Here is a 25,385-nt window from a genome sequence, read left to right on the forward strand (position 1 = left end):
TTTTCAGATTCAAAGGGAGGGAAGGAAGGGCTGGCTGCTAAAGCAAGGTCATTGTACACACTTGAAAGTAAATCAGAAAGACTAATTCTGGGGGTCTGTCTGGCAAGAACAAAGAATGCTTATCAACAGGAAATATGCATGTTAAAGTATGTTGTGACCCGTCAAAACCGTGTTCCACAAAAGCGCGGTCGACGAAATCGCGTATGTGACGTCATCACAGCGCAACGAAAAAGATCGAAAAATTGAAATAAAAATTAAATTACAGCAAGCCGATTCACATAAAGGTAAGGGTTAGGTTTAGGGTTAGGGTTAGGGTTAGGTTAAGAGTTAGGGTTAGGTTTAGAGCGTTAGCGTTACATTTAGCGTTAGGTTAAGGGTTAGCGTTAGGTTTTTCGTTAGGTTAAGGGTTAGGTTTAGGGTTAGGTTTAGGGTTAGGTTAAGGTTTAGGGTTAGGGTTAGGTTTAGGGTTAGGTTTGGGGGGGTTAGGGTAAGGTTTTCGCTTTATTTTTACATTTTTCGATCTTTTTCGTTGCGCTGTGATGACGTCACATACGCACTTTCGTCGACCGCGCTTTTGTCTACCACGGTTTTGTGGTGGAATCAAGTATGTAGCAATTATGGGTAATTAGACAACTTGCAGACCTCAGCTAAAAGTTAGGGATGGCTTGCACCAAATGAAATGTGTATTACATAACCAATTTTGTTGTATTTAAGTACAATGACAATAAACATTATACTTATAAACATTATACTTATAACCTTGGCATTCATTAGCCAAGGCTTAGGAAAAGGGACATCTAGAGATCAATAGAGCAAATTGTAGAATTATTACTAAAATGTTTATTAGATGATATTGTTAGGGGAGATCTTGTTATCTCACCGTGTCCCGCCTTCCCCTTTAGTGAAAATGTATAAAGCTTTCTTAATCCCTTGTTCTTGGTTCTTGGCCTTTTGACCAGGAACCCTTTTCCTTGGAGTACTCCAATAAAAAGCAGTCAGAAACCTGCACCTTGTGTCTGGCGTCCATCATTCGCTTCAGCACCAGGCTCAGACCTGAATTGGGGACAACACCGGGAACATGTGGCCACTGGCAAGCAGCCCTTTTGTGTGGCTTGTTGAGGCTTGAGAACCACACCCACTTCCCAAATCCTGCTTTAAGAGTGGGTAAGAATGTTTCTCCCTAGGATGCTATGCTTTGCCTTTATATTCTGCCTGGAACCCCAGGAATCATGGCACCATCGGACTGGTTGTAGATAACAGGTCAGACTTCTTTGAGGGGACTTAAAGGATTACATACAGACCTTCTTCCAATCTGGGAAAAGTAAACTTGTTTTGTGTTGATTATAGTGTTGATTATGAAATTGTTATTGAAAAGTGAAATGGGTGAATATCTCTTGGCTTTCTACCTTCCCTTCACAAATCTTTAAAAGGTCCACCAATTTTGGCTTGCCACCTTGGGAAGGGATTTGGATTGGAAAAATGGTTCTTGGAATTGGGTGGTGGTGGTGCAGAAGTTGCCAGATTCTGATCTAGCTAATCAAAGAGGATGCTGGGGAAAAGTTAAACAGCCACACCAGGACTGGTATTTTCATAAAAATTCAGGATTGGGAACTTTAATTTTGTTCCCTCAGCACTTTGGGGTATGTTAGATGTTGTATAATTTTATTCTTTTATGCTGCCTTCGATAGGTTTTCTAGCTCATCCCAGTTGCCTACATGGCCTTCATCAAGAAGACACTTGAAAAGTCAGAGGTTTACACTGCCAGAGTTCCACACTCTGAGGACTTGAACAAGCACCAAAGGAAAAATTGTACTTTCAAAATGTGTGTGCAGGGGAGAGAACAGGTATAAATATATTTCTGTGCTCTGGTTTACTTTATGTGGGTGAAAAGGCCCCATTTCTTATTGTGCTGTTTTTTTATACTAATTTAAATGAATGCTAAAGCAGGTCTATAGCTTTGTTAGTTTCACATCCTAACTCTATAAAAACATTTTAGAAGAATAATTGTGCAATTTCCTGTATTACTTAATAATAAAAAATTAAGGCATTATTTAAATATTTAAAACACTTTGGAAATGTTCTTTAAAGCAAGCATATCAGAAAAGTGAACATTTCCTGAAAATTATTTCTTTACAATATTTTTATTCTGCCTATAATGCTCTCTCTCTCCCTAGAACCCATCACCTAAACAATTTCATCTAGTGGGATCCAAGAGAAATGCTTCTCTGTTGCCATGCCTGCCTTATGGGACAGTTTGGATGGCCCTGATTCTGCTCCCTTTCAGGGGCTTTTAAAACCCAAATTTTCCCTCGGCATTAAGTCTAGAGATTTTGTACCCATCTGCATTGTCCTTGATTGGATGACATTGGCCACGATATGCTTTATTAGTTTGAATCTACGTTTGGCTATCGTCAGATGCAAAGTATCTGGAGCATACATTAAGTTGCAGTTCAGAAGATTTAATCTTCAAGTCTATACGCAAGGATCTAGTCAACTAAAAGCTCAACCCTAAATTGACACCAAATAAGGGTCAGCGGAATTCAAGAGGGGTTGTACTTAGATGGTTTGTGGGAACATAATGACTCTAGGCTGATGTTTAGCTCCATCCCCTAGCTCTGGCTGCGTCTTCTCTTGCAGTTATTATATGTGATTTCCATTTGTGTGTGCTGCCCTAAATCACTTGCTAATTGGGTAGCTATATAAACTATTTGATTGCATAAAGTGTACAACTTTAAAACATCTTTTGCATAATTTAAAAAGTTGCTAATGATTGTCATTGTGGAAGAAAAAAGTTCTTATCTATTCCTTTAAAAAATCCTTTTTGGATTCTAAACAATGATAGCAACCATTTGTGTAATGTTTCACTAGGCACAATTATGGCACTGATTTATCTTTCTGTATATTGAATGAGGACTAAAAACTCTGTTTTCTTTTGAAAACCAAAACTAACAATACTTAATGTTCAGAATATGGAGGATTTAATAATTGAGAGCCAAGTTCTTTTATTTAGATCATGATGCTGAGTATGTTAATCTTTGCATAGCAAGGGTATTATTTGTTCATCAGTCACGGAGTTGGTAACACGCCCACAGGGGTTTCTGCAAGCCAGCCAGGGATCTTCCAATCTGTAACATAAAAAAAAAAAGGTTTGATGTCATTCCATTAATAAACACAGATTTAGGAGGCGAGTTGTGTGCCTCTTCTCAGAAACCCCTCATATGGGCATGATGATAACACCATATAAAGGTCATCTCCTAGGAAAGCCATTGTGGGAGGGAAAGAAAGAAGTTGCATCCCATCCATCTTTGATGTCTAATAACCGAGGAGGCAGAAACACCTGGGACTGTTTTTTTCTTCCTTTCCCTCAGAGTTGGTTTTAGATAACGGCCACATTTTGAACACATGATAAAATACTGGTCACTTGTACCTCATGAAGTTGCATCATTGCTGGAGACTACACAAAAGACAAAATGGAACACAATTTCTTTGGCAGCAGGGTTGGGTTGTTGCCAGTGTTGCTGCCGATTCACTTTGCACACGCTTTGCACAGTTGACTGTAAATTGTTCTGCACATGCAGAACAGAAAAAATGTTTACTTAAAAATATGCTGGAAACGGCAGCAGCGACCAGGGAACCGGTTCGGGGGTGTGGCCAGCCTAGGTCACTGCTGGTTTGGCGACCAAGGCCAAAATACCACTACCAGTTCGCCTGAACTGGTCTGAACAGGTAGCAACCCATCTCTGCTTGGCAGCCTCCAATGTATTAGCAATAGCAGTAGACTTATATACCGCTTCATAGGGCTTTCAGCCCTCTCTATTGAACTATGAGGCTTGCTCATTGGGATTCTGGGTGTGGTAATTAACCAGAGAGAACTGGGGTGTGGAAGGCAGTGTGGCTTAGGAAATTATCAGTGAAAGAAAAGGCATCTGTTAGACAGCATCAAATGGGTAGGGAAAATGCTTCAGAGGTCTTCAATAGCACTTAGCTTTTGGTCAGCAACTGCTTAGATACTGTGGTGAGTTGCATTAAGTACCAAATCAAATAAATTCCTCATTACGATCAAGACCATCTACAAAGAAGGTGGGATACAGTTATTAAAAAAGCACAAAGTGAATCATAAAAAATTAAAAAGCTAGAAGATATAAAAGATACAATTTAAAATTAGTTAGGTATAGGAAAGCATAAAAGGTTAGTATGTGGAAGACTGCTCTCCAATACATAAACTAGTGGCTCTTTAAGTCCATTCTATAGCTCAGGTCATCAACCAATGAATTTTGAGAACTAATTCAAGGAATTTGGCATATTTCAATATAATCATTGTTTCTATAGTTTTGTGATCACCTTAAAGAATAATAGAGCCAGTTTGGTGCAATTGTTAAGACACGCTATAGAAACGAGGAGTTTGCGAGTTCTAGTCCTGCCTCAGACACAAGATCAACTGGGTGACCTTGGGCCAGTCCTTCTCTTTCAGCCTTAAGAAAAAAGCAATGTCAAACTTAGACACATTGTGTCTGAGGCAGGACTAGAACTCACAGATTGCTTATTTCTAGCCTGTGTCTTAACAACTACACAAAACTGGCAAACCACTTCTGGAATCTTGCCAAGAAAACTGTGGGAGTTGTCCAGCCAGTCTCCAGGAGTCAAAAAGTGACTCTAAGGAACCAAAAAAAAAAAAAAAAAGAATAACTAAAATATAAACTAGTTAGTTTAATCTTACGTAAGCTTTTGTGAATCGGTCAAATTCATCAGGTACCCAAAGCCATTTAGTCTTGCCAGTGATGTGGCAGTACCTGGAGACAGCAGAATAGAAGATAAAGAACTGGAGAAGCTAACAAAATATGTAGACCTACAAATAGAGCGATTGTGGCAAAAGGAAGCAAAGGTGATGCCAATAGTAATAGACACCTTGGGTGCAATCTGAAAACAACTGGAGCCCCACATGAACACCATTGGCATCAACAAATCTGCCGTAAATCAACTGCAAAAAGCAGCTTTACTTGAAACAGCTTCCATCCTGCAATAATATCTTTAACACCATTCATATCTGCCTACCCCAGGTCCTCAAAAAGGACTTGAAAGATAGATAAAAATAACAAGTCCAGTCATCTGGGTGACTATGTGATGGATGATTCCAACAACAACAACAACAACAGAATTGCAAAAAAACTGTGTTGCTTGGACCATCATATATTTTAAGAAGATACTTGATTGATACCTAGAACACAGGTAGCAACCCGCATCAACCATTAGCACCAGTCAGTGGTATTTGTGACACATTTTAAATGTTCAGTTGACTGAGTTTTGTGCTTAATGAATAAAAGAGATAATAATCCTAATAATAATCATAATAATAACAATAACAACAACTTTATATTTATTCACATTTAATATGTGAATGCAACAAAATTGCATAAACTGATAACAAAGCTAGACAAGACCGAATTGCTAAATTAATCCACTGGTCATTATGTAAAAAATACGATTTGCCTATACACAAAAAGTCATGGAAGCACAAAGTGGAAAAAGTTATAGAAAATGAGAAGGTCTTGTGGGACTTTTGAACACAGATACAGACAGATCGTCATTTGGAATACAACATGCCAGATATCAGAGTTGTCAATGGCTGAAGCGTACAGTTTATTGATATTGCTGTACCAGGAGACGGCAGTCGAAGAAAAAGAACTAGAAAAATCATGAAATATCTGGCCATTGAAACTACATGGCTATGGATGAAAACATGTAACTGTGATACCCATTGTCATTGGGGCACTTGGTACCATGTCTATGAATTTTACAAAACACATCAAGAAATTGCAGTTTCCTGCAATAACACCAGCAGAACTGCAAAAAACTGTGCTACTAGGAACATCATATTTTAAGAAGATACTTTTTTGATACTGAAGACGTTGGCAACAACCTGTATCAACTATTGGCACCAGTCAATGGTATTTGTGACAAATCTTTAAATGTTCAGTTGACTGAGTTCCATGTTTAATAAATAAAATAATAACAATAATAACTAAAATAATAATTTAAAATAACAAGAAACCAACATCTCTTCTACTGGTCACTTGATAAAAGTCGAGCCCAAACTAATGTTCCCATTAATTTTTCTTTACCCATGTAAAGAAAAAACTTTTGGAAATAACATTTGTTGGCCAGCAAAGGAGGCTTACCTGGCCCAGGTCCCTTGGTAAGGTTAGCTCAGAGTCCCATCTTGGGTGCCAAATTGTTGGAAGAAATATCCATGTGTTCAGTTCCAAGTTGGGAAAAAGACACTGGAAACATGGAGGCTGATTAGAAAGATGTTTTAATGATGAAGCAGAACCACATGGGTTTTGGGCAGTTGACCACATGGAGTTGAGAGTGGGGGGCTGGGTTTATATCTTATCTTGGGCTTTACACTTGAGCTTCCCGTTCCTGTGCAAGAACATGTATTCTAACGGGTGTTGTCAGACTCCCATGGGGCCATGTAAGGGTTATGTAGGGGTCACAGTTGCCTCCATGGGCAAAGTACAAATCCTAGGTGTGCTGTCCCACCAGTGTATAGCTAATTTAAGAATTAGAAGCTGTCTCCTTTAAGCAACTATCTCATGGGAAATGTAACTACCTTATGGGAAATGTAGTCCCATAACATATGACCACATCTGTGCTCCCTGATTGGGCAGTGGAGTATTTTGCCCGGGATATTGTTTTATTACTGCGCACTCACTGAATCGCTATCAGCACTACCAGAAGCAGCTTTGTACCAGCAGCATGGGTTAGAGGAATTAATGTCTTTTTACACTACGTGATGGGACAGGAACGAACAGAATTATAAACACAGTCAACCTGCAGAGCAACAACAAAAACAACCCTTGGCTACACCGTGGCAACATGAAGTTGCACAGAATCTTTCGGAAGAAAAACACCAGCAGTTCACAACTACCACGCCCACTCTTATAGACCGCACCTGTTCAAACCAACAAGATACCACAGGTCCTGATCCACCCAAAGCTGCAGGGCACACCCTTCCGATTCCCCCGGCATACCACCCTGGAGCAGATTGGCAACCTTGGCAGAGGAAGATGAGTTGGTTAGAGAAAAGGTTAGAGAAGTTCTCGGACAAACCAGGCCGAGAGTATCGGGTATGGAAGGAGATCCTCAAACGTCTTGTCTGTAATGAGAAGATAGAGCCCGAGGATGAGATTGTACTATGAAAGCCTGGTTAGGCCCAAAGTCTAGACTAATGGTTACAGGAATCTACCACACTTACCTGAAGGATCTAGTCAAAGCCTGCGAATACGCATGGAAAGTACTTGATCGACAGTTTGGCACAGCCATACTCATGGAGTTCTCACTCTTGAAACAGGTCATCGAGTACCCAAATATTAGTCCAAATGATCCTGAGGAGTTATGGAATTTTTCTGACCTCCTCTCGGAACTACGGGTTGCTCAAGAAGACCCCACAACTAAGGGATTGGCGTGCCTTACTGAATACAACACACAGAACACTATCATCAGAAAACTATCAAGACGGTTCAACGATCGATGGACCGATCTGCGGGACGCCTACAGGAAGAACAATCAATACAATGATCCTCCCTTTGCTACACTCCAAGAATTTGTTGCTGATCAGGTAGAGCAATGCACTGATCCTCAAAACCTAGGTCATTGGGATTTTTATTTGTATTTGTATAAGTTTATTTATAGGATGACTACTCCACAATCGCCAAAGGGGCTGCCCGTAATGCTGCTGCAATCAAGAGTCCAATGCAGACCACAAAAGAAAAAACCTTTGTGTCAGTTCACAAAACGCAAATCTCTAACTCTGCCAGGAACGATTCCGATGTGCAACCATCCAGGAAAGTTATAGTTAAACCCCCAACAACAAACAAGGACCCATTCTGTCCATTCCACGAGTCTTCCCACCCTTTGAACAAATGTAGAGAATTTGGGAAGAAGCCTATGGAGGAAAGGAAAGCTCTAATTAGGGAGTACAAACTATGCTATAAATGTTGTGACTCTACAGAACACATCGCCAAAGAATGTATAGCCAAGGTGCAATGTCATCTTTGCAAGAGTAGCTGGCACCCTGGCGCCCCACACCCAAACTCTGAGACAGTGCATCATCCAACGGCCCACACCCCTCCACACAAGGAGGCTCCACGAAATGCCGAAGCGCACCCAGAAACTAACACAGAGGTAAGCGTCAGATGCACCTTAATATGTGGTGGCTCTTCAACACCTCGCACGTGCCACAAAATTTGCCTGGCCAAAGTCTACCCTGCCACTCATCCAGAAATGGCCGTGAAGATGTACGTAATCTTAGATGGGCAAAGCACCAGATCGTTAGCAAGGTCAGCATTCTTCGATCTCTTCGACATCAAAACCGAAGAGACAGGATTTACGATCTCAGGGTGCACTGGATCCCAGCGCACGGTGGGGAGGGAAGTCAATGGATTCTGCATAGAAGCGTTAGATGGGAGCGCACAGTTCCCACTGCCGTCATTACTAGAATGGGATGGTCTACCCGACAATCGCAGTCAGATCGGGACACCAGAGTTAGTAAGCAACATACCTCATCTGAGACACATGGCTAATCACTTTCCTGCCCTAGACCCTGAAGCCAAAATCCTGCTCTTGTTGGGAATGGACACCCCTGACGCTTTCGCTTGCCATGGAATGACCTTGAGCTGCAAGCCACCACCTTCTACACAGATAGTAAGGTGGTGCTAGGCTACGTTCACAATCGAAGCAGGCGCTTCTATGTCTACATCAGTAATAGAGTAGACAGGATCAGGAAATCTTCTAACCCCGAGCAGTGGAGGTATGTTCCGACTGACCAGAACCCAGCAGACCATGCTACACGCTCTGTCCATGCATCTCGCTTGGCAGATTCAACCTAGTGGAAGGGCCCAGAGTTCCTGGCTTGCCCAGACATCCTGATGTCACAGAGTCCAGAACATTATGAGCTTCAAGACCCAGATAGTGATGCTGACGTACGACCGTAGGTTCCCGACCTGGCCACATGTTTGTCAACAATGATACCAGAGGCGAGAAAACTGCTCCCTAACCGCCCCTTTGTCTTGTCTCGCTTTGAACGCTTCTCCAGATGGAGATCTCTTGTATCAGGGGTGGAGGTGATCATCCGTTTCCTGCATCACAAAACAGGCTCCTCAGTCCACCGCACCCAAGCAGAGAGATCCATTCTACGTAATGTGCAAAGAGAAGCATACCCAGCAGAATTTGAGTGTCTGCAGGCTAAAAAGCCCCTCCCAAAATCCAGCTCACTTCTAAAACTGAGCCCATTTCTTGACTGCTATGGCTTACTGCGAGTAGGAGGGCGTTTAGATAAGGCTGAAATGACTTCTAATCTCAAACATCCTATCATCCTTCCAGCCGTCAACATGTGTCAAAGCTGCTGGTCCAGTACCATCATGAGAACGTTCAACATCAAGGCAGACACTTTACAGAAGGAGCCATTAGGGCTGCCGGAATCTGGATCGTAGGCGCCAAGAGGCTCGTTGCTAGTGTCTTACACAAATGTCTACACTGTCGCAAGCAACGAGGTGCGACACCATGTCAGCTGAGGGCCGACCTGCTGCCCGAACGTCTTAGTACTGAGCCTCCTTTCACCAACGTAGGTGTAGACGTTTTTGGCCCCTGGTCTGTTTCTGCCCGCCGGACTAGAGGAGGACAAGCTAACAACAAACGCTGGGCAGTACTTTTCACTTGTCTCAGCATTCGAGCTGTCCACATTGAAGTCATTGAATCCATGGACAGTTCCTGCTTCATCAACGCCCTAAGGCGGTTTCTGGTGCACAGAGGACCGGTCAAGGCGTTTAGGTCTGACTGTGGCACAAACTTCGTAGGAGCCTGCAAGGAATTGAAGATAGGTAAAAACGACCGCCTAGACCCAGCAATCGAGGGCTACCTGAAGGCCTGTGACTGTGTATGGACATTCAATCCTCCCCATGCATCCCATATGGGAGGAGCTTGGGAGCGACTGATAGGCATAGCCCGCAGGATCCTGAACTCAATGCTGGTAAAGACACCTACACTGACACACGAGATCCTTACCACCCTCATGGCAGAGGTGGCAGCTATTATCAATTCTCGACCTTTGGGACCAGTTTTTACAGATCCTGAAAACTCAATTATTCTCACCCCAGCCACCTTGCTGACCCAGAAGACAGGTGACTGGCCACCACCAGCAGGGAATTTTGGTCCCAAGGACATGTATAAGCAACAATGGAGACAAGTACAACTGCTTGCCAACACCTTCTGGAAGCGCTGGAAGCAGGAGTACTTACCCACCCTACAAGATCGCCGCAAGTGGCAGTGCCAACAACCCAACCTTGAAGAAGGAGACCTTGTCTTGCTGAAAGACAAGGATACGCCTTGGAATTCATGGCCAATAGGACTTGTGCACCAAGTCCTACCCAGCAAAGTTGGACTGGTTCACCAGGTGAAAGTTCAAGTTGTGAAGCCGCTGGAATCTGGTCGCGATCAGCAGACTTCCACCAAGAAACTTTACACCAGACCAATCAGCAACCTGGTACTGCTGCTACGAAAGACTGAATTAGAAGATTGAACCTCAAACTTTGCATGCTTTGTGTTTACATGATTGTTTGCACTGTTTGATGCTATGCCTTGTGTAACCCAGTTAATCAGTTAGGTAGAGTTGCATGCTTAGTTAATTAGTCAGTTAATTACATGTTTGATATTAAGCCTTTGTTTATCTTTAGTTAAAGGCTAGTTGATAGTGGAATTTATAATTCCAGGTGGGGAGTGTGCTGTCCCATCAGTGTATAGCTAATTTAAGAATTAGAAGCTGTGTCCTTTAAGCAACTATCTCATGGGAAATGTAACTACCTTATGGGAAATGTAGTCCCATAACATGTGACCACATCTGTGCTCCCTGATTGGGCAGTGGGGTGTTTTGCCCGGGAAATTGTTTTATTACTGTGCACTCACTGAATCGCTATCAGCACTACCAGAAGCAGCTTTGCACCAGCAGCATGGGTTAGAGGAATTAATGTCTTTTTACACTACGTGATGGGACAGATCAGGCAAAGTCAGAAGAATCTTAACACTGAACTGTAAGTTTTTCTATTAAGGATTCCTGATAATAAACGTGATCTGAAAAATATTCCCAAGCGTGGAGTTAACTGGCTGCCCGAGCAGAACCTCATTGCCCGGGGCAGAACACTAGGTGTTTATATGAGGTAAGTTTGGTTGACGTTTTGACTGTTCTGAGATGGCGTAATGAAGGAGGTTGTGTTCTGAAAGAGTGTTGAGCAATTCCTACTGTGGCTTAATAGCTTTGCCTGAAGGATAATCCCATCATCCTGGAGCTGAAAGTCTCTTGTTTTGTAGATAGGCTGGCCCAGTTTTTCTTAATGTTTATAAAATATCTACTGGGGGCTATTAAGACTGAGTCTACTTCTTGCCTCTAAAAAAAACATGGTTCTCCATTTCTCATTTAGGGAAATATACTATTTTCCCTTTTTAAATATTCCTCAAAATACTTCATTCTTCTAGGAGGGGGGTGGCTTACTTCAGAGGTTTAGTTGTTGTTTTCTTATGATTATTTTGTGGTCAAGCGATGGAAAACGGCTTGCAGTATCTTCTGCCTCAGGCATTCACTGAATCTTGATCTGGATGAGGGAACTAGAGACATGTAGATATTTTGGAGGAAGGGTTAAATTTGCAAAACATCACAACATGAACTCTGGCCTTTAGATATCTCTGTATGCAAAATGAGTACAAAAGGTGTAACTTGTGTTATGACTTCACAACAAGCCTTTCACTATTTTTGTATTGGAAATAGATGTCTGTTGTCACCCAGCAGGAGCCATTGGAGCTGCCACCAGACTCTGACACCGAGGGCCCCTATGAGTCGGCCCTGGAGGATGAGGAGACCCTGGACAAGGTTCTGACTCTGAGCAGGGCGCAGAGAGACTGATTGGCCACCAGGTGGCGCCTGAGCCTTGGATCAGTAGGGAGGAGACAAGGGAGAGTGATCCAGAAACCAACTGTGAGTTGTTCTGGGATGCACGCCGTCGAAGGGCTACTCGGCGTCAAGAACAACTACGTAATTACAGGAGGTAATTACGCTCAGCTGATGGTCATTAGGCTCCTCTCCAGACTATAAAAGAGACTGCTTGTGCCACGCCCTTCTTGCAGAAGTCAACGCTTTGACTAAAGAGAAACAAACTTGGCAGGCTGGATTGCTGCCAGAGTTTGTCTGAATTGCTGCCAAAGTTTGTCACCCTTGCTGCCAAGATCTTTATCTGTTTGTTTATTTGGCTTTCAGCCACCGAGAGTCTGAACTTGTTATTAAAGGACATTCTCATTTAAGCTTGTCTCGGCATTTGTTATTGGATGGAGGAGGGGGTCAGAACAGATGTCTATGCAAACAATTATTCCATTTTGAATAGCAAAATACCTCTGACCAGATCTGTTTTTTACAAAGTGTCTCTGCTTGCTAACAATGACTAGGTCTCAACTTTAAAAAGGGTTTAAAAAAAACTTATTTTGGTTTTCCAAATGCAATCTCTGAAGGTCTTCCTATTGACAGATATGTTCACTTAGGAATAAAAACCTCTGCAGTCCTTACCATAATATAAAGTATTATTCTTCCAACCTGGTGCCTTCCAGATGTGATTGAATTAAACTCTTGTGATCATTACCCAGCTTTGGCAACTGGCCATGCTGATTGTTTAAAATCAACCCAGCTGGAGGGTACTTGAGCTGCCATAGACCCAAAACATAATTATTTACAAATAGTTATAGTTAGTTATAGTTATAGTTTATTATCTTGTATGCTGCCCACTCCCGGAGGACTCCAAGTTCTGTTGTTCACTGACCAAATGGAAAATGTTATTCCTAAGAAGTTGGTTATGCATATTAAACTAAAAATGCTACATCTTCAGTTTTTTTATAATGTAGACATTTGAAAAAACACAATGAATTTTCATGCTCCTGAAACAAAGAAGTAATATGCTAATTCAAAATTTGAAGAAAAAAATAGTATTAAACTTTTTTATTATTTTGAAAAATTCAGCATATATTTTTGACATTCTTTCATAAGCCTAAGAAAGGAAAATCCTAACTGCAAAGCTATAAATTTCAGTGGAAAACATTATGTCCTATATCGCTAATATATTCCAGATATTCTCACCAAAGCCATCTTGGTAAGGAATTCTGGGAGCCGTAGTCCCAGACCATCTGGAAGGTCCTGGGTTAAAGAAACTGAAGCAATGTGATGCTAAATACTAGTTTATAATATTCAATCCTTTGTTGCCTAGCCAGTTAGGAGTGAGAGCTTCTATTAACCTATTCATTAAGAAAATTCCATTGTGGAATGTGGAGCAAATTCAAGCCCTACATAAATCCATTTTTCTTCACAGCTTTTTTTTTGGGGGGGGGCCTTTCATTTTTATGGTGTGCCTCAAATTGTTTCTGCCTGCCTTCTCCTTTCTCCTATTTGAATGTCTTTGATTCAACAGTCCCAGGGAATTTGGAGATTGTGGATAGTGCTCTGCAGTAGTTTCTAGCAGAGCGGCTGCAAGCAAGAGATAAAAGCTTCTCTAGAGTAGAATTTTTAAAGGGGATCCTGGTTGTCCCAGGAATTGATGTCCCTTTGGTTAAGTCAACTGCTAGCTGCTAGCCTTTTTGTTCTTCACACAGATGTTCTCCAAAATCCCACTTCTCTGGTCTGTCTTGGTAAACCCCAATGTCTTCATACGTATCAGCTAGTTCAACCATCAGCCCCTGCTGAAGAAGAAAAATGGAACCAACTAATGAATGGAAACAAAATACTTTGTGTTTGGGGTTGGGGGTTAGGAGGTAGAAACATGCTTCCAATTCATTTTCTTTCTTTCTGCATGCCAGTAAAAGAACTGCCCAAAAGATGTCCCAGGGCAGTGTTGGCGAACCTTTTTGTCCTCGCATGCCAAAAGCATGCATGCGCACATGGCCGCACCCATAATACAATGCGTGTACTCCGCCCCTTATGCATGCAACACCACCATGACCCCGTGCCCAGTTTTGGGCCGAGCAGTCCTCCTTGAAGCTTCCTGAGACCAAAAAAAGGGACGCAGGAGGAGGATGGCTCCACTCCCATGCTCCCCACACCCTCCCTGCATGCTTACGCTGTTACAGGTGTTATGTTGGCCTTGAATGCAACTTTATTCTTCTCTAGCATTCATCTCCATTGTTTATTGATGCATTTCCTGCCTCTCTATGATTTACCTCTAACTGCTCCTATGAGAAACTTCCTGTTTCTGTTGGATGTATATAGTTGATGAAAGAAATGTCCTTCTGGGTTCAGCTCCAAGTGGGGAAAAAGACACTGGAGACATGGCTTGAGCCCTGAACAGAAAATGTGATCACATGCTTCAATGTTGGTGGAGAAGAAGAGAAGGGCTGAAGGAGGGGCTTGCTAGGCTTTTTATAACCTGTTCAGTCCCACCTCTCTGTTTCCTGTTCCTATGTAAGAAATGTATTCTGATTGGTTGTAAGACTCCCATGGGGCCATGCAGGGGCTACTCTCTAGGCTGTGTTTTGAATCCAGGTATGGATGAGTTCTCATATGCCATGTGGTCAGTTGAGTAAAGGGCCAATATTATCATGCCTTTACTCCCATGCCCCCCTGGAGGCTGCAGTGGAGAAGTCTTTATTATGTAAAAGGGACTAGCCTGGCCTTCTCAATGGTCCATTAACAGTGGGGATGGGCAGGAAGCTACAGGCAACTATTCTGTCTTTTAAACATGTTTCTTTCTTTTCATATCCAGAAAAATATTCTGCCTTTTCAATATTTCCTAGGATATTTCATTTTTCTGGGAGAGGGCTGGATGATAACTTCCCACATAGTTATATTCTTGTTTGTGTCTATTCAAAAAAAATTTTTTTTTAAAAAAGAATCATAATCATACCAGATATATTATTACGCTGGCACAATGTACCAGTGAAATATCCCCAAACAGTCCTCTCTAAGTGGTTTACAGAGTCAGCATATTGCCCCCGACAATCTGAGTCCTCATTTTACCCACCTCGGAAACAGCGGTGAGATTCATTTACCTTCCCTACCAGTTCACAAATGTGAGTGCACGCACCATATCTGCAAATGTACACATTCTGCACATGCGCAGTGCTCCCGCATTATGTCAGGGTAGGTGGGCAGAGCCTCCTGCAGCTGCCATTATTGGTTCACCTGGACCAGAGAGAACCAGCTGAATGCCACATCTGCTCGGAAGGATGGAAGGATGGGTCAACCTTGAGCCGGTGAGATTTGAACTGCTGAACTGCAGCTAGCAGCCAGCTGAAGTAGCCTGCAGTACTGCACTCTAACCACTATGCCACCTCTGCTCTAAAAATGCCCAAAAGACCCTCCCTGATTCATGAAGAAGCTACCCACATGCTCTAATATTTTAAAAAATCACCATTATAATCACAAATTTGATTATAGTCTAGTGGTCAGTCAAGGCCCTACTGAACGATTATGACTATTCCATTCACTCACCTTCCCTTGGGTTAGCAACACAGGTATGCTCACAAAAAGGACAAGAAGAATTGTCTGGATTAAGATGATAGCATCTTTCACGTTGTGCCGACTCTGCACTTGCTCATAGGTGCTGATACCTTCAAAACAACAAAATGACTCACTTCACTTCTGTGCTTTGCTTATCATAACATGATTGTGTAACCCTCTATCCTAGGACTACATTGACAGAAATATCCAGTTTTGACCATTGTTTTCATTTCCATCTTTGACATGAAAATAGTCTGTACTATATCCAGGACATAATTCAGATCCTGCGATGCAGTTTAGGTACCGCATGTCTCTAGCTAAATATCCTTTAAATCCTGTAAATTTAGGAAAAGATACAGAGGTTTTGAAAGAGGTTAGATGTCTGCCAGGTGCTACTACTAACAGAGACGAGGGGCGTATTTTTGAGATAGTCAAGGATGCTATTAAGGACTGTGATGCTGATACTATTGTATCTCTTGGCACAAATGATCTGTCCCCAAAAGATGTACTTTCTGTGCAGAATGATTTCCAGAGCTTGGGGCAGGAACTTAGTAGGATAGGATTAGGCTTTACTTTTCAGATTTTTTCCAATATATAAGGAAACAATATATAAGGAAATATATAAGGAAACAAAAAGAAAAAGGCCAGCGTATAATGGAGTTCAATGTGTGGCTAAAGGAGTGGTGTAAAAGTGAAGGCTTTGGTTATATTAATCACGATATCTGCAGCTGGTCCAAAGAAAAACTGTACAAAAGAGATTGTTCCATCAAAGAAAGGAACTGAGTTCCTTGGCATTGAATTCATAGATTTGCTGGAGAAAAATTTAAACTAAACAACGGGGAGATAGAATGCATTGATACAGAACATTTCTGTCCCCAGTAATCTAGAATATGGCCACGATGGAGAACCTATTGCACACATGCAACAAGTGGCACATGGAGCACTCTTTGTGGGTATGCGAGCCGTCGCCCCAGCTCAACTTCACTACATATGCACACATGCCTCTCACTGGCCAGCTGGTTTTTGGGTTTCTGCCATGCATGCGTTGGGGGGGGCAGGAGGTGTGTATGCACACCAGTGAGCACAGGGGGTGCAGTCCCCCCCGCACCCCATTTTTGGTCTCAGGAGGTTTTAGGAAGGGTTGCTAGGCCCGAAATGGGCTGCATTTCTGTGTGTGTCACACATACATGAACATGGGTGTGGAGAGAGTATGGGGGTGTCATGCACGCATGGCATTATGGGTGTGGGCACACATGCCTTGCAACATTGCTGTCAAGCGAAATCAAACATTTAATAGTGAGTGCCATACCATGTGCACTAATCAAACAGCTGGTAGGGAAGCAGGGGAATTCAGGCACAAAACAGGTTATGTAGAAAATATACACAGGGTCAGCCAAAAAACCCTCAAATGTCTATACACCAATGCACAGAATATAAGGAATACACAGGGGGAATTAGAAATTCAAATAAATGAGGGCAGATATGTGTTGTATATGTGTTTGTGAGGGATAGAAGCAGGAGCCATGGAATCAGAGAGTAGATGTTTATTGCGAGATGACTGAAAGATATTTTCCTTAGGCGTAGACTATTAGGTAAGCCTAAGGTCACTTTGTATACGCCATAGATGAGGCTCGCGCTGCGGAGTTGGCAGACTCCTCTTCAACTGAAATAGAACGTTACTTGGCACAAATGACTGTTGCCGGCGGTTTACCCGCCGTGCAAGCCTCAACTGCCTTGGCAGCCCCTCCGCTCCAGCAGCCATCTTATATAACGAATCTCATCGATGAACTCGCCCCTCTGCCAGACCATTTACTACAATTTCAGGTGGACAGACTTGGGGCACAGCCCCGCCGACAGCAGCCTCGTCCAACTCAAGCCATCAGCCGTTCTCCAGCAAATTCCTCTGCCTGCATTGGCTGCGGCGGGGCGCACGCCCGAGCTTCCTGTCCTTTCAAGACAGCTGTTTGCCGCTGCTGCGGCAAGAAGGGCCACCTAGCCCACGTCTGCAAAGCCTCCCTGCCTGTTCCTGCTTCTTCTTTTGAACCACCGCCGCCTTATGGACCTCCTCCGCCGCCCAAAAGCTCTCAGCCCCGCAAGCCTACACAACGACCAGAAGACTGTTTCAACATCAACCAAGCATCCTCGTCTTTTCCTGACAGCTCCATCAACCTAGCCTCAGAGGGTACGGGCAAAATTAATATAACCCTACTGATTGAAGGGAAACCTTGCAGGATGGAAGTTGACTCCGGCTCCTCAAAATCTCTGCTTTCCTGGGACAAATTTTCCTTTTTGTGCCCTCATGTTAAACGTTGCCATCTGTCTCCCCCTGACTCCATCCTAAAGGACTATCAAGGCTCCCACATTTCTATTCTGGGCTCATACTACTTGAGGGTAGCTTATGGCAAGTTTTGTGCCGTTTTACCTCCCCTAATAGTTCTTAAACCTCTACCCTCAATTTTAGGATTGGAATGGTTCACTCCACTGGGTCTTTCCCTACAGGGAATTCACTTCACTGCGGACACGCCTCCCGATGTGGCAGCAGTCTTGTCAGACTACGCTGACATATTCGATGGCCAGCTGGGCCAATACAAGGGCAGCCCCATTTCCCTTAACTTGGATCCCCAGGTTGCCCCAATCAGACTGAAGGCCCGCAGGGTGCCCTTTGCCTTAAGGCCAAAGGTTGAAGCCGAGCACGACAAGCTCGTGGCGCAGGGCATACTGGAGCCAGTCGACCACTCACGTTGGGAAACCCCCATTGTCATCCCAGTGAAGGCTGACGGCTCCATTAGGATCTGCGCCGACTATAAGTCGACGATCAACCTTGGCCTTCAGGCAAACCTCTATCCAGTCCCTGTTGTACAGCACCTGCTCCATTCCTTGGGGCAGGGCTGTATTTTCGCCAAACTGGATATGGCGCAGGCCTACCAGCAGCTTCCTGTGGATGACGATGTGGCGGCTGCCCAAACCATCGTCACCCACCGGGGGGCTTTCCGTTGTCGCCGCCTCCAATTCGGCGTATTCGTTGCCCCGGGGATTTTCCAGAGCCTCATGGAGCGACTGCTCCATGGGCTCCCTGGTGTGGTACCGTACTTTGATGACGTCCTGATCGCTGCAAACAGCCGCTCAGACCTCATCAAAATCTTAAGGAAAGTCCTCGACCGTTTCAGGGGCACGGGACTTAAATTAAAACGCAGCAAATGTTTCTTTGCTGTGCCCCAAGTGGACTTCCTGGGCTTCACAATTGATGCCCAGGGAATCCACCCTACCCCTTCTAAATTGGCAGCCATCAGGAACGCTCCTACTCCTACATCGAAGGCGCAGCTACAATAATTCCTGGGGCTTTTAAATTTCTACGCGCCTTTCATCCCCCACAAGGCATCACTAGCCGAGCCGCTACATCGGTTACTCGATCGATCCACGCCTTGGCAATGGGGAAGCGCATGCATTCACGGCTGTCAAATCCCTGCTGACATCAGAGGCAGTCTTAGTACAATATAGTGACAAGATGCCCCTGACTCTAGAGTGTGATGCCTCCCCCGTGGGTTTGGGAGCTGTTCTGAGCCACGTCCTGCCCAATGGATCAGAAGCTCCCATAGCTTTTTACTCCCGGACACTGTCCTCAGCTGAGAGGAACTACAGCCAGATTGACAAGGAGGCTCTGGCTGCAGTGTCAGGAATCAAAAAGTTCCACGACTATCTCTATGGGCGGCATTTCATCCTATTCACAGACCATAAGCCACTCTTTGGGCTTCTGGCTGGTGATAGGCCGACCCCCCCTATCCTTTCTCCAAGGATGACCCGCTGGACGGAGTTCTTAGCAGCGTATTCCTACGCCTTGCGCTACCGTCCGGGCAAGCAGATAGGGCATGCAGATGCCCTTAGTCGCTGCCCACTTCCAGACAAGGAAGTCCAAGCGGTTCCTTGCCGTTCGGTCCTGGCAATTGCACAGCTAGAATTGCCATTGACTGCTACAGATGTGGCCGCTCACTCTCAGTCTGACCCTACACTGTCACAACTATTGAATTGGGTCCTGAGAGGCTGGCCTGCGGGTGCTTTACCTCCACAGTTCAAGCATTTCAAAAACAGACAATTAGAGCTATCCATTCATTCAGGCTGTCTGTTGTGGGGCGACCGTGTGGTCATCCCAACGATCCTCCGACAACAAATTTTGCAACGCCTTCATGAAAACCATCCTGGAGTCAGCAGAATGAAGGCTCTAGCTCGCAGTTTCGTTTGGTGGCCAGGATTAGATACGGAGATTGAAGCCTGGGTTGCCAAATGCGAAACATGCCAGCAGTCCCGGCCATCTCCACCTTCCTCTCCCTCCCGGGAATGGGAGATGCCTCGTGGACCATGGTCAAGAATTCATATAGATTTCGCCGGCCCCTTCCACGGACAGGTTTTCCTCATAGTTGTGGACGCGTACTCTCGATGGGTGGAAGTATTGCTCATGCACTCCACCACATCTGACAGTACTGTGCGAGCCTTGCGACGATTGTTCGCAACCCACGGGTTGCCGGACACAGTAGTGTCCGACAACGGCCCGCAATTCACTTCCACAACATTTCAAACTTTCCTAGCTGAGCAAGGGGTCCGCCATGCGCTGGTTGCCCCTTACCATCCGGCCAGTAATGGCCGAGCGGAAAGGGCGGTTAGATCGGCCAAGGAGGCTTTGGGCCGTCTTAACCGTGGGGACTGGCAGGCAAGGGTGGATGCGTACTTACTGGCACAGCACTCCACACCTTGCCCAATGACACAGAAAAGCCCCGCGGAGATGCTGATGGGCAGACGCCTGCGGACCACCCTGGATAGATTGCATCCCGTCTATTCAGGAATTCAGCCTTGGCAACCTGGGGCCTCCAACTCCCTCCCACACTTTCAAACCTGGGGACCTGGTTTGGGCTAGGAATTATGGAGGGGAAACGAGATGGGTTCCTGCAGTTATAACTGAAGTAACAGGACCCGTTTCCTACAGGGCACGGATACCCGATGGATCCATCTGGAGGAGACACCTGGATCAGCTAAGGCAACGACAGTCATCCGGAACTATTCCTCAAGCCGACACGCAAGGGCCTGGCATAGGCGCAGCGTCTTAGCCAATCAGACGCGCCTGTCAGTTGCTGAGCTGTCAAGCGCGAGTCTGCTGGAATATAAAAGGGCAGACTCTCTCCAACCGCCACCCGATCTACCAGCGCGAGTCTGCTGGAATATAAAAGGGCAGACTCTCTGCAACCGCCACCCGTTCTACCAGAGCAGCCGAACAACCCGGTATACTCGGAACTGCTTCGCTGCCTCTTCTCCTCAGACTACCCGGTCTACTTCTTGTTACATTCAATTAGCCGCGCACACAGCCCGGTCTACTAGCGTTACTTTGTTACAAGTTCTGTTACTTTTACTCAAGTTACTGCTACATTAAAATTGGTTACAGTGTTACTGAACAAAGAGCCTCTGTCTTCATTCTCAAGTTATAATAATATTATTGCCATTACAGAAACTTGATGGGATGAAACATAGGAAATAGATGGATTTTTTGCTAGTCAGTAAACTAAGATATATAGGAAGCACATCAACTGGTAGACAAACTCTGCACTGTGGTAGGTTAATCAGATTCCTGACAAACCTAGCAGACAACTTCGTTTCCCAAAAAGCAGAGAAGGGAAATAGGGGATTAGCCAATTTAATTCTTACTAACAGAGATGAAAAAATGATATAAGGTGTTGAAGCTACAGGAATCTTGAGGGCGAGTGATCACGCAGTATTGGAATTCAGCATTATGCAAGCACGAGCAATAGAAAAAAAGTCAAACTAGAGTCTTTGACATTAAGAGAGCTACTTTCAATAGAGAGAACTTGGGAAGGATGACACCAAGCTGGCAGGAATAGCCAACACTCCAGAAGATAGGCTTCAGTTACAGAAGGATCTTGACAAACTTCAACATTGGGCGCTATCTAACAAAATGAAATTCAATGGTGAAAAAAGTAAGGTTCTACATTTAGGCAAGAAAAACACAATGCACAGATATAGTATATGTGGTACCTCACTCAACAGTAGTAACTATGAAAGGGATCTTGGAGTCCTAGTAGACATCCATTTAATTATGAGCCAGCAGTGTGCTGCAGCTGCCAAAAAAACCAACAGTTTTCGACTGCATTGACAGAGGGATGGAATCAGGATCACATGAAGTGTTAACACAACTTTATAATGCCTTGGTAAGGTCACACTTGGAATACCGTATCCAGTTTTTGTCCCCACGATGAAAAAAGATGTTGAGACTCTAGAAAGAGTAACAAAGATAATTAGGGGACTGGAGGCTAAAACATATAAAGAATGGTTGCTGGAATTGGGTATGTCTAGTTTAATGAAAAGAAGGACTGGGGGTGACATAATAGCAGTGTTCAATATCTCAGGAGTTGCCACAAAAAAGTGGGGGTCAATCTATTCTCCAAAGCACCTGAAGGCAGGACAAGAAACAATGGATGGAAACTAATCAAGGAGAGAAGCAACCTAGAACTAAGGAGAAATTTCCCGGCAGAAGAATTAATCAGTGGAACAACTTGCCTCCAGAAGTTGTGAATGCTGTAACATTGGAAGTTTTTAAGAAGAGATTGGACGACTATTTGTCTGAAATGGTATAGGGTTTCCTGCCTAAGTGAGGGTTGGACTTGAAGACCTCTAAGGTCCCTTCGAACTCTTGCATTGTATTGTATTGTATTGCATTGCATTGTTCCATTCTATTCTATTTTAATTCATAACATGTCTAGCTAAGACGGGCTGCCAGTATGAACAGACAGAATCCCAAAAATTAGCTGGTATATTTTTCTCTAGGAACAGAATGTATAGCCTTGTGTCAAGAAGTATTGTCCATACATAGCGATACCCAAGCATGTAGCATCCGAGAGGGCAGTATTTAGAAGATTAAAGATTTACCCATGACTTTGAGTTCAGTACCACATGTCGCCTTCAATGAGTTCTTGCTCTTAAAGTGATAGATACCATTGTCGTTGTTCTGGAGTTTGTTGATCCGCATCACTACAATTGAAGTATTTCTAGTCACATGGACTCTGGAGCTGTTCATAATCTCCTGGTGTTTGCCCTGATCAGTCTCTTTATGCCAACTTGCCTGAGTACCAAAATAACAGCTAAGGGTAATTCGGCTGCCCCCTCTTGCAGCAATGAAACGTGTATTTATCACATTCATGAAAGTGGTTGCATCTGTATAAAAGAAGAAAAATCCACAGTAAAGAGAGAAAAGTGGAGAACAGGATGGAAAAGAAGGGTAAATATCTTTATTGGACTTTCTGCCAATCTTCTCCAGCCAGGTTACCTCTAGAAATGCTGCATTAATGGGCTCATTACATGTAACCTGTATCTGGATCATGGTAGACTAGGAAGACAGGTGGCTCTGAATAAGCTATTGAAGCATGTATCAAGTTCCAGCTAATTCCTGACTAGAAGAATGAGTTTATCAATTCTTCTTCATTGGAGATGTGGAGCTGTTCTTATCTAGGAATGTCCTTGTATCCTTAAAAGCTTTGTGGCAAACATTTATGCAATAGTCCAGGACTTCCCAAACCCATGGAGAATTCCCGGGTGGGGAGAGCTAGTTTTAATTGGGACACATATTTGTCTTGTGCCTCATTCGGCTACAGAGCACAGTAGATTGGGACTCCTAACCTACTTTGCTTTTCCTTTACCTTTGGGGTGAAACTGACAGATGGAGCAGGTAACTGGATAGAGTCAGTCACTATTTGGTCCTTTCTCAGTTCAGGCTGGCTTTTTTGGATTTGAAGGGCTCATCTTCTTACAGAGTCCAAGTCTCTTTGGATGAAAAGGTAGCCAGATGGGGGAGGGGAGGTATTGGCAGAGCTTTTTAATCAAACACAATACAGGTGGAAACACAATCCATAAGGTCCATAAGGCACCCAATGACCTGACATAAATGTGAACATTGGGTTCTTTTACACGACCTAAATTATTCCAAAAATTGCAGCCATACAGCTCTAGTAATGCTCAAAACCAGGCAATCATTTTACAAGTAACAAATAACACAGCCTTGGAAAAAGGATTTTGCAAGGAAATTTCAGAATTAGAAACTGAGAGAATATAATCTTGAAAGTACACATATACCTTGTTTTTGGGAAATGTTATTTCTTTCACCAGAAGCTTTGACAATTGTCATACCTGGGGAAAGAGGAAAAATGCTCTGAAAAGCAGCCAGTATACCCATTCAACTAAAATTGAAATTGGTGCTCTTTGATTTTTCCCCCCTGTCTTCTATGCCTTCAAGCAGAATGATCTAAACAAATAAAGAAAAAAATGAAGTAACATTTTTCTCCCCCAAATTCACTTCAATAAATTTTGATGCTGGATATGCTTTTAGTACTCTTTAGATGTGGAAGTGATTGGTGAAGAAGGATATTTTGATTATTACATCCAAAGATTCAGCAGTTCCAAACAGTGTTCACTGCAATCTGACAAAGGCTGCAAGAGTGGATAGAAATTGATCTTTGGCAAGATATAACAAAAATACAGTGCACCCCCCAAGGGAGATAAATAGACAGCTATGTTAACATGTTTCCCTTCAGCCCTTGAACTGCCAGAGAAGTAGACTGGCATCAATTGCCCTGCCTCAACTGATGCCTTGATTCAGAAATGAGGATGGCAAATGTTCTCTTTACAGTTTCAGTGTGGAACAAGATAAAAAGTTGATACGTGGTTTCTTCCGTCACCATCACTGAGCATTATTATTGTATTAAAAAAAAACAAAAACAATCACCCGTTGCTGTCCTTAATATCAGTGATCTGGGCACTTGAGGGGCTTGAGCACCCTCTTCTTAAGTTGCCCATGTCATGCATGAAGCCCGTGTCCAAAATAGCCACTCAAATAGGCTACAGGCCTAGAAGAGATGTGCAGGGTGAAGAAGAAAACACAACTGATAATGAGGAAATTCCATCTTCACCTACGCTGCAAAAGGATGGCCATGCCTGTGATAGGAGTGCAGAGGCAGCCTGTGGAGAAAGAAAAACTATGTTCCCAAGTAATAGACACAATAGAAAGTATAGTCCCAGAGCGATATCAATAGGAGGCAATAGTGGGGGAGGGGGGAAGAATGGTGAAAGCAGAATTACTAGGAAAACCAACTTCTTTTGTACACACATTGTGATTTGTATGCATGTGCAAAAGGGCCAGAGCTGTGGGGCCACACCAAGCCACAGATGCCTGAGCAGGAATTTGAAATCGCTTGTCAGCAAAACAATAGAAAGCCTGTAATGCACTCACTGGTGACAGAATCAGCAGACACAGCTGGCAGAGTCTTTCCTGATTTGTACCAACTTCTCTGGAGCATGGGGTTGAAATTTTTCCAAGAAAACATCAATCTTGTTTTTATACTGTGGATTAACACTCTTTTAACGAGTGCCATCTTGTATAAATGAGGAGGCTGTGTAGGCCTGACAAGTGGTTTGGAATGTGATGGCCAGGCCTTATGCATGCAGATGTCTCTTTGGAAGCCAAGGGTCTGCCACCCAAAATGGTCATGGTGGACCTGGAAGGACCAGCCATCAGAAGAGGGAAGTGCCCTCTGTAGCAGTCTAATGGGGCTAAACGATTCTAGGTATGCCACCAACCCCTGACCATATCACCAACTGCATCTAGGATCAGATTCATGGGTAATATTGTGCTGGGAGAAGTCCCACTTCAAAATTAGACCTGCTGAAAACCCCATACGTTGCCTCCTCTGTGAGCTGGAGAATTATAAGAAAGCAAACCTCATGAAGGCACTCATATAAAAACTGCCATCAGGGGGATGTGGGGATGAACCTTCAACCAAAGACATTTTTTACTCAGTTGTGTAAGCCAATCTGA

The 25,385-nt window shown here is 43.8% G+C and overlaps 1 protein-coding gene across 1 annotated transcript; it reads right to left on the reverse strand.

The window, feature by feature from the left end:
- Window positions 1-13,653: 13,653 nt before the first annotated feature.
- Window positions 13,654-24,867, reverse strand: LOC116521219 (B-cell antigen receptor complex-associated protein beta chain-like). Its single transcript, XM_032235909.1, has 6 exons — window positions 24,801-24,867; window positions 24,485-24,529; window positions 23,648-23,701; window positions 22,448-22,732; window positions 15,482-15,630; window positions 13,654-13,761 (listed from the first exon to the last, which is right to left on the reverse strand). Exons 1-6 carry the CDS (start codon window positions 24,865-24,867, stop codon window positions 13,654-13,656), a joined length of 708 nt encoding a protein of 235 aa, XP_032091800.1.
- Window positions 24,868-25,385: the final 518 nt, after the last annotated feature.

Source organism: Thamnophis elegans, chromosome Z (assembly GCF_009769535.1).
Source record: "Thamnophis elegans isolate rThaEle1 chromosome Z, rThaEle1.pri, whole genome shotgun sequence".
Classification (NCBI taxonomy): Eukaryota; Metazoa; Chordata; class Lepidosauria; order Squamata; family Colubridae; genus Thamnophis; species Thamnophis elegans.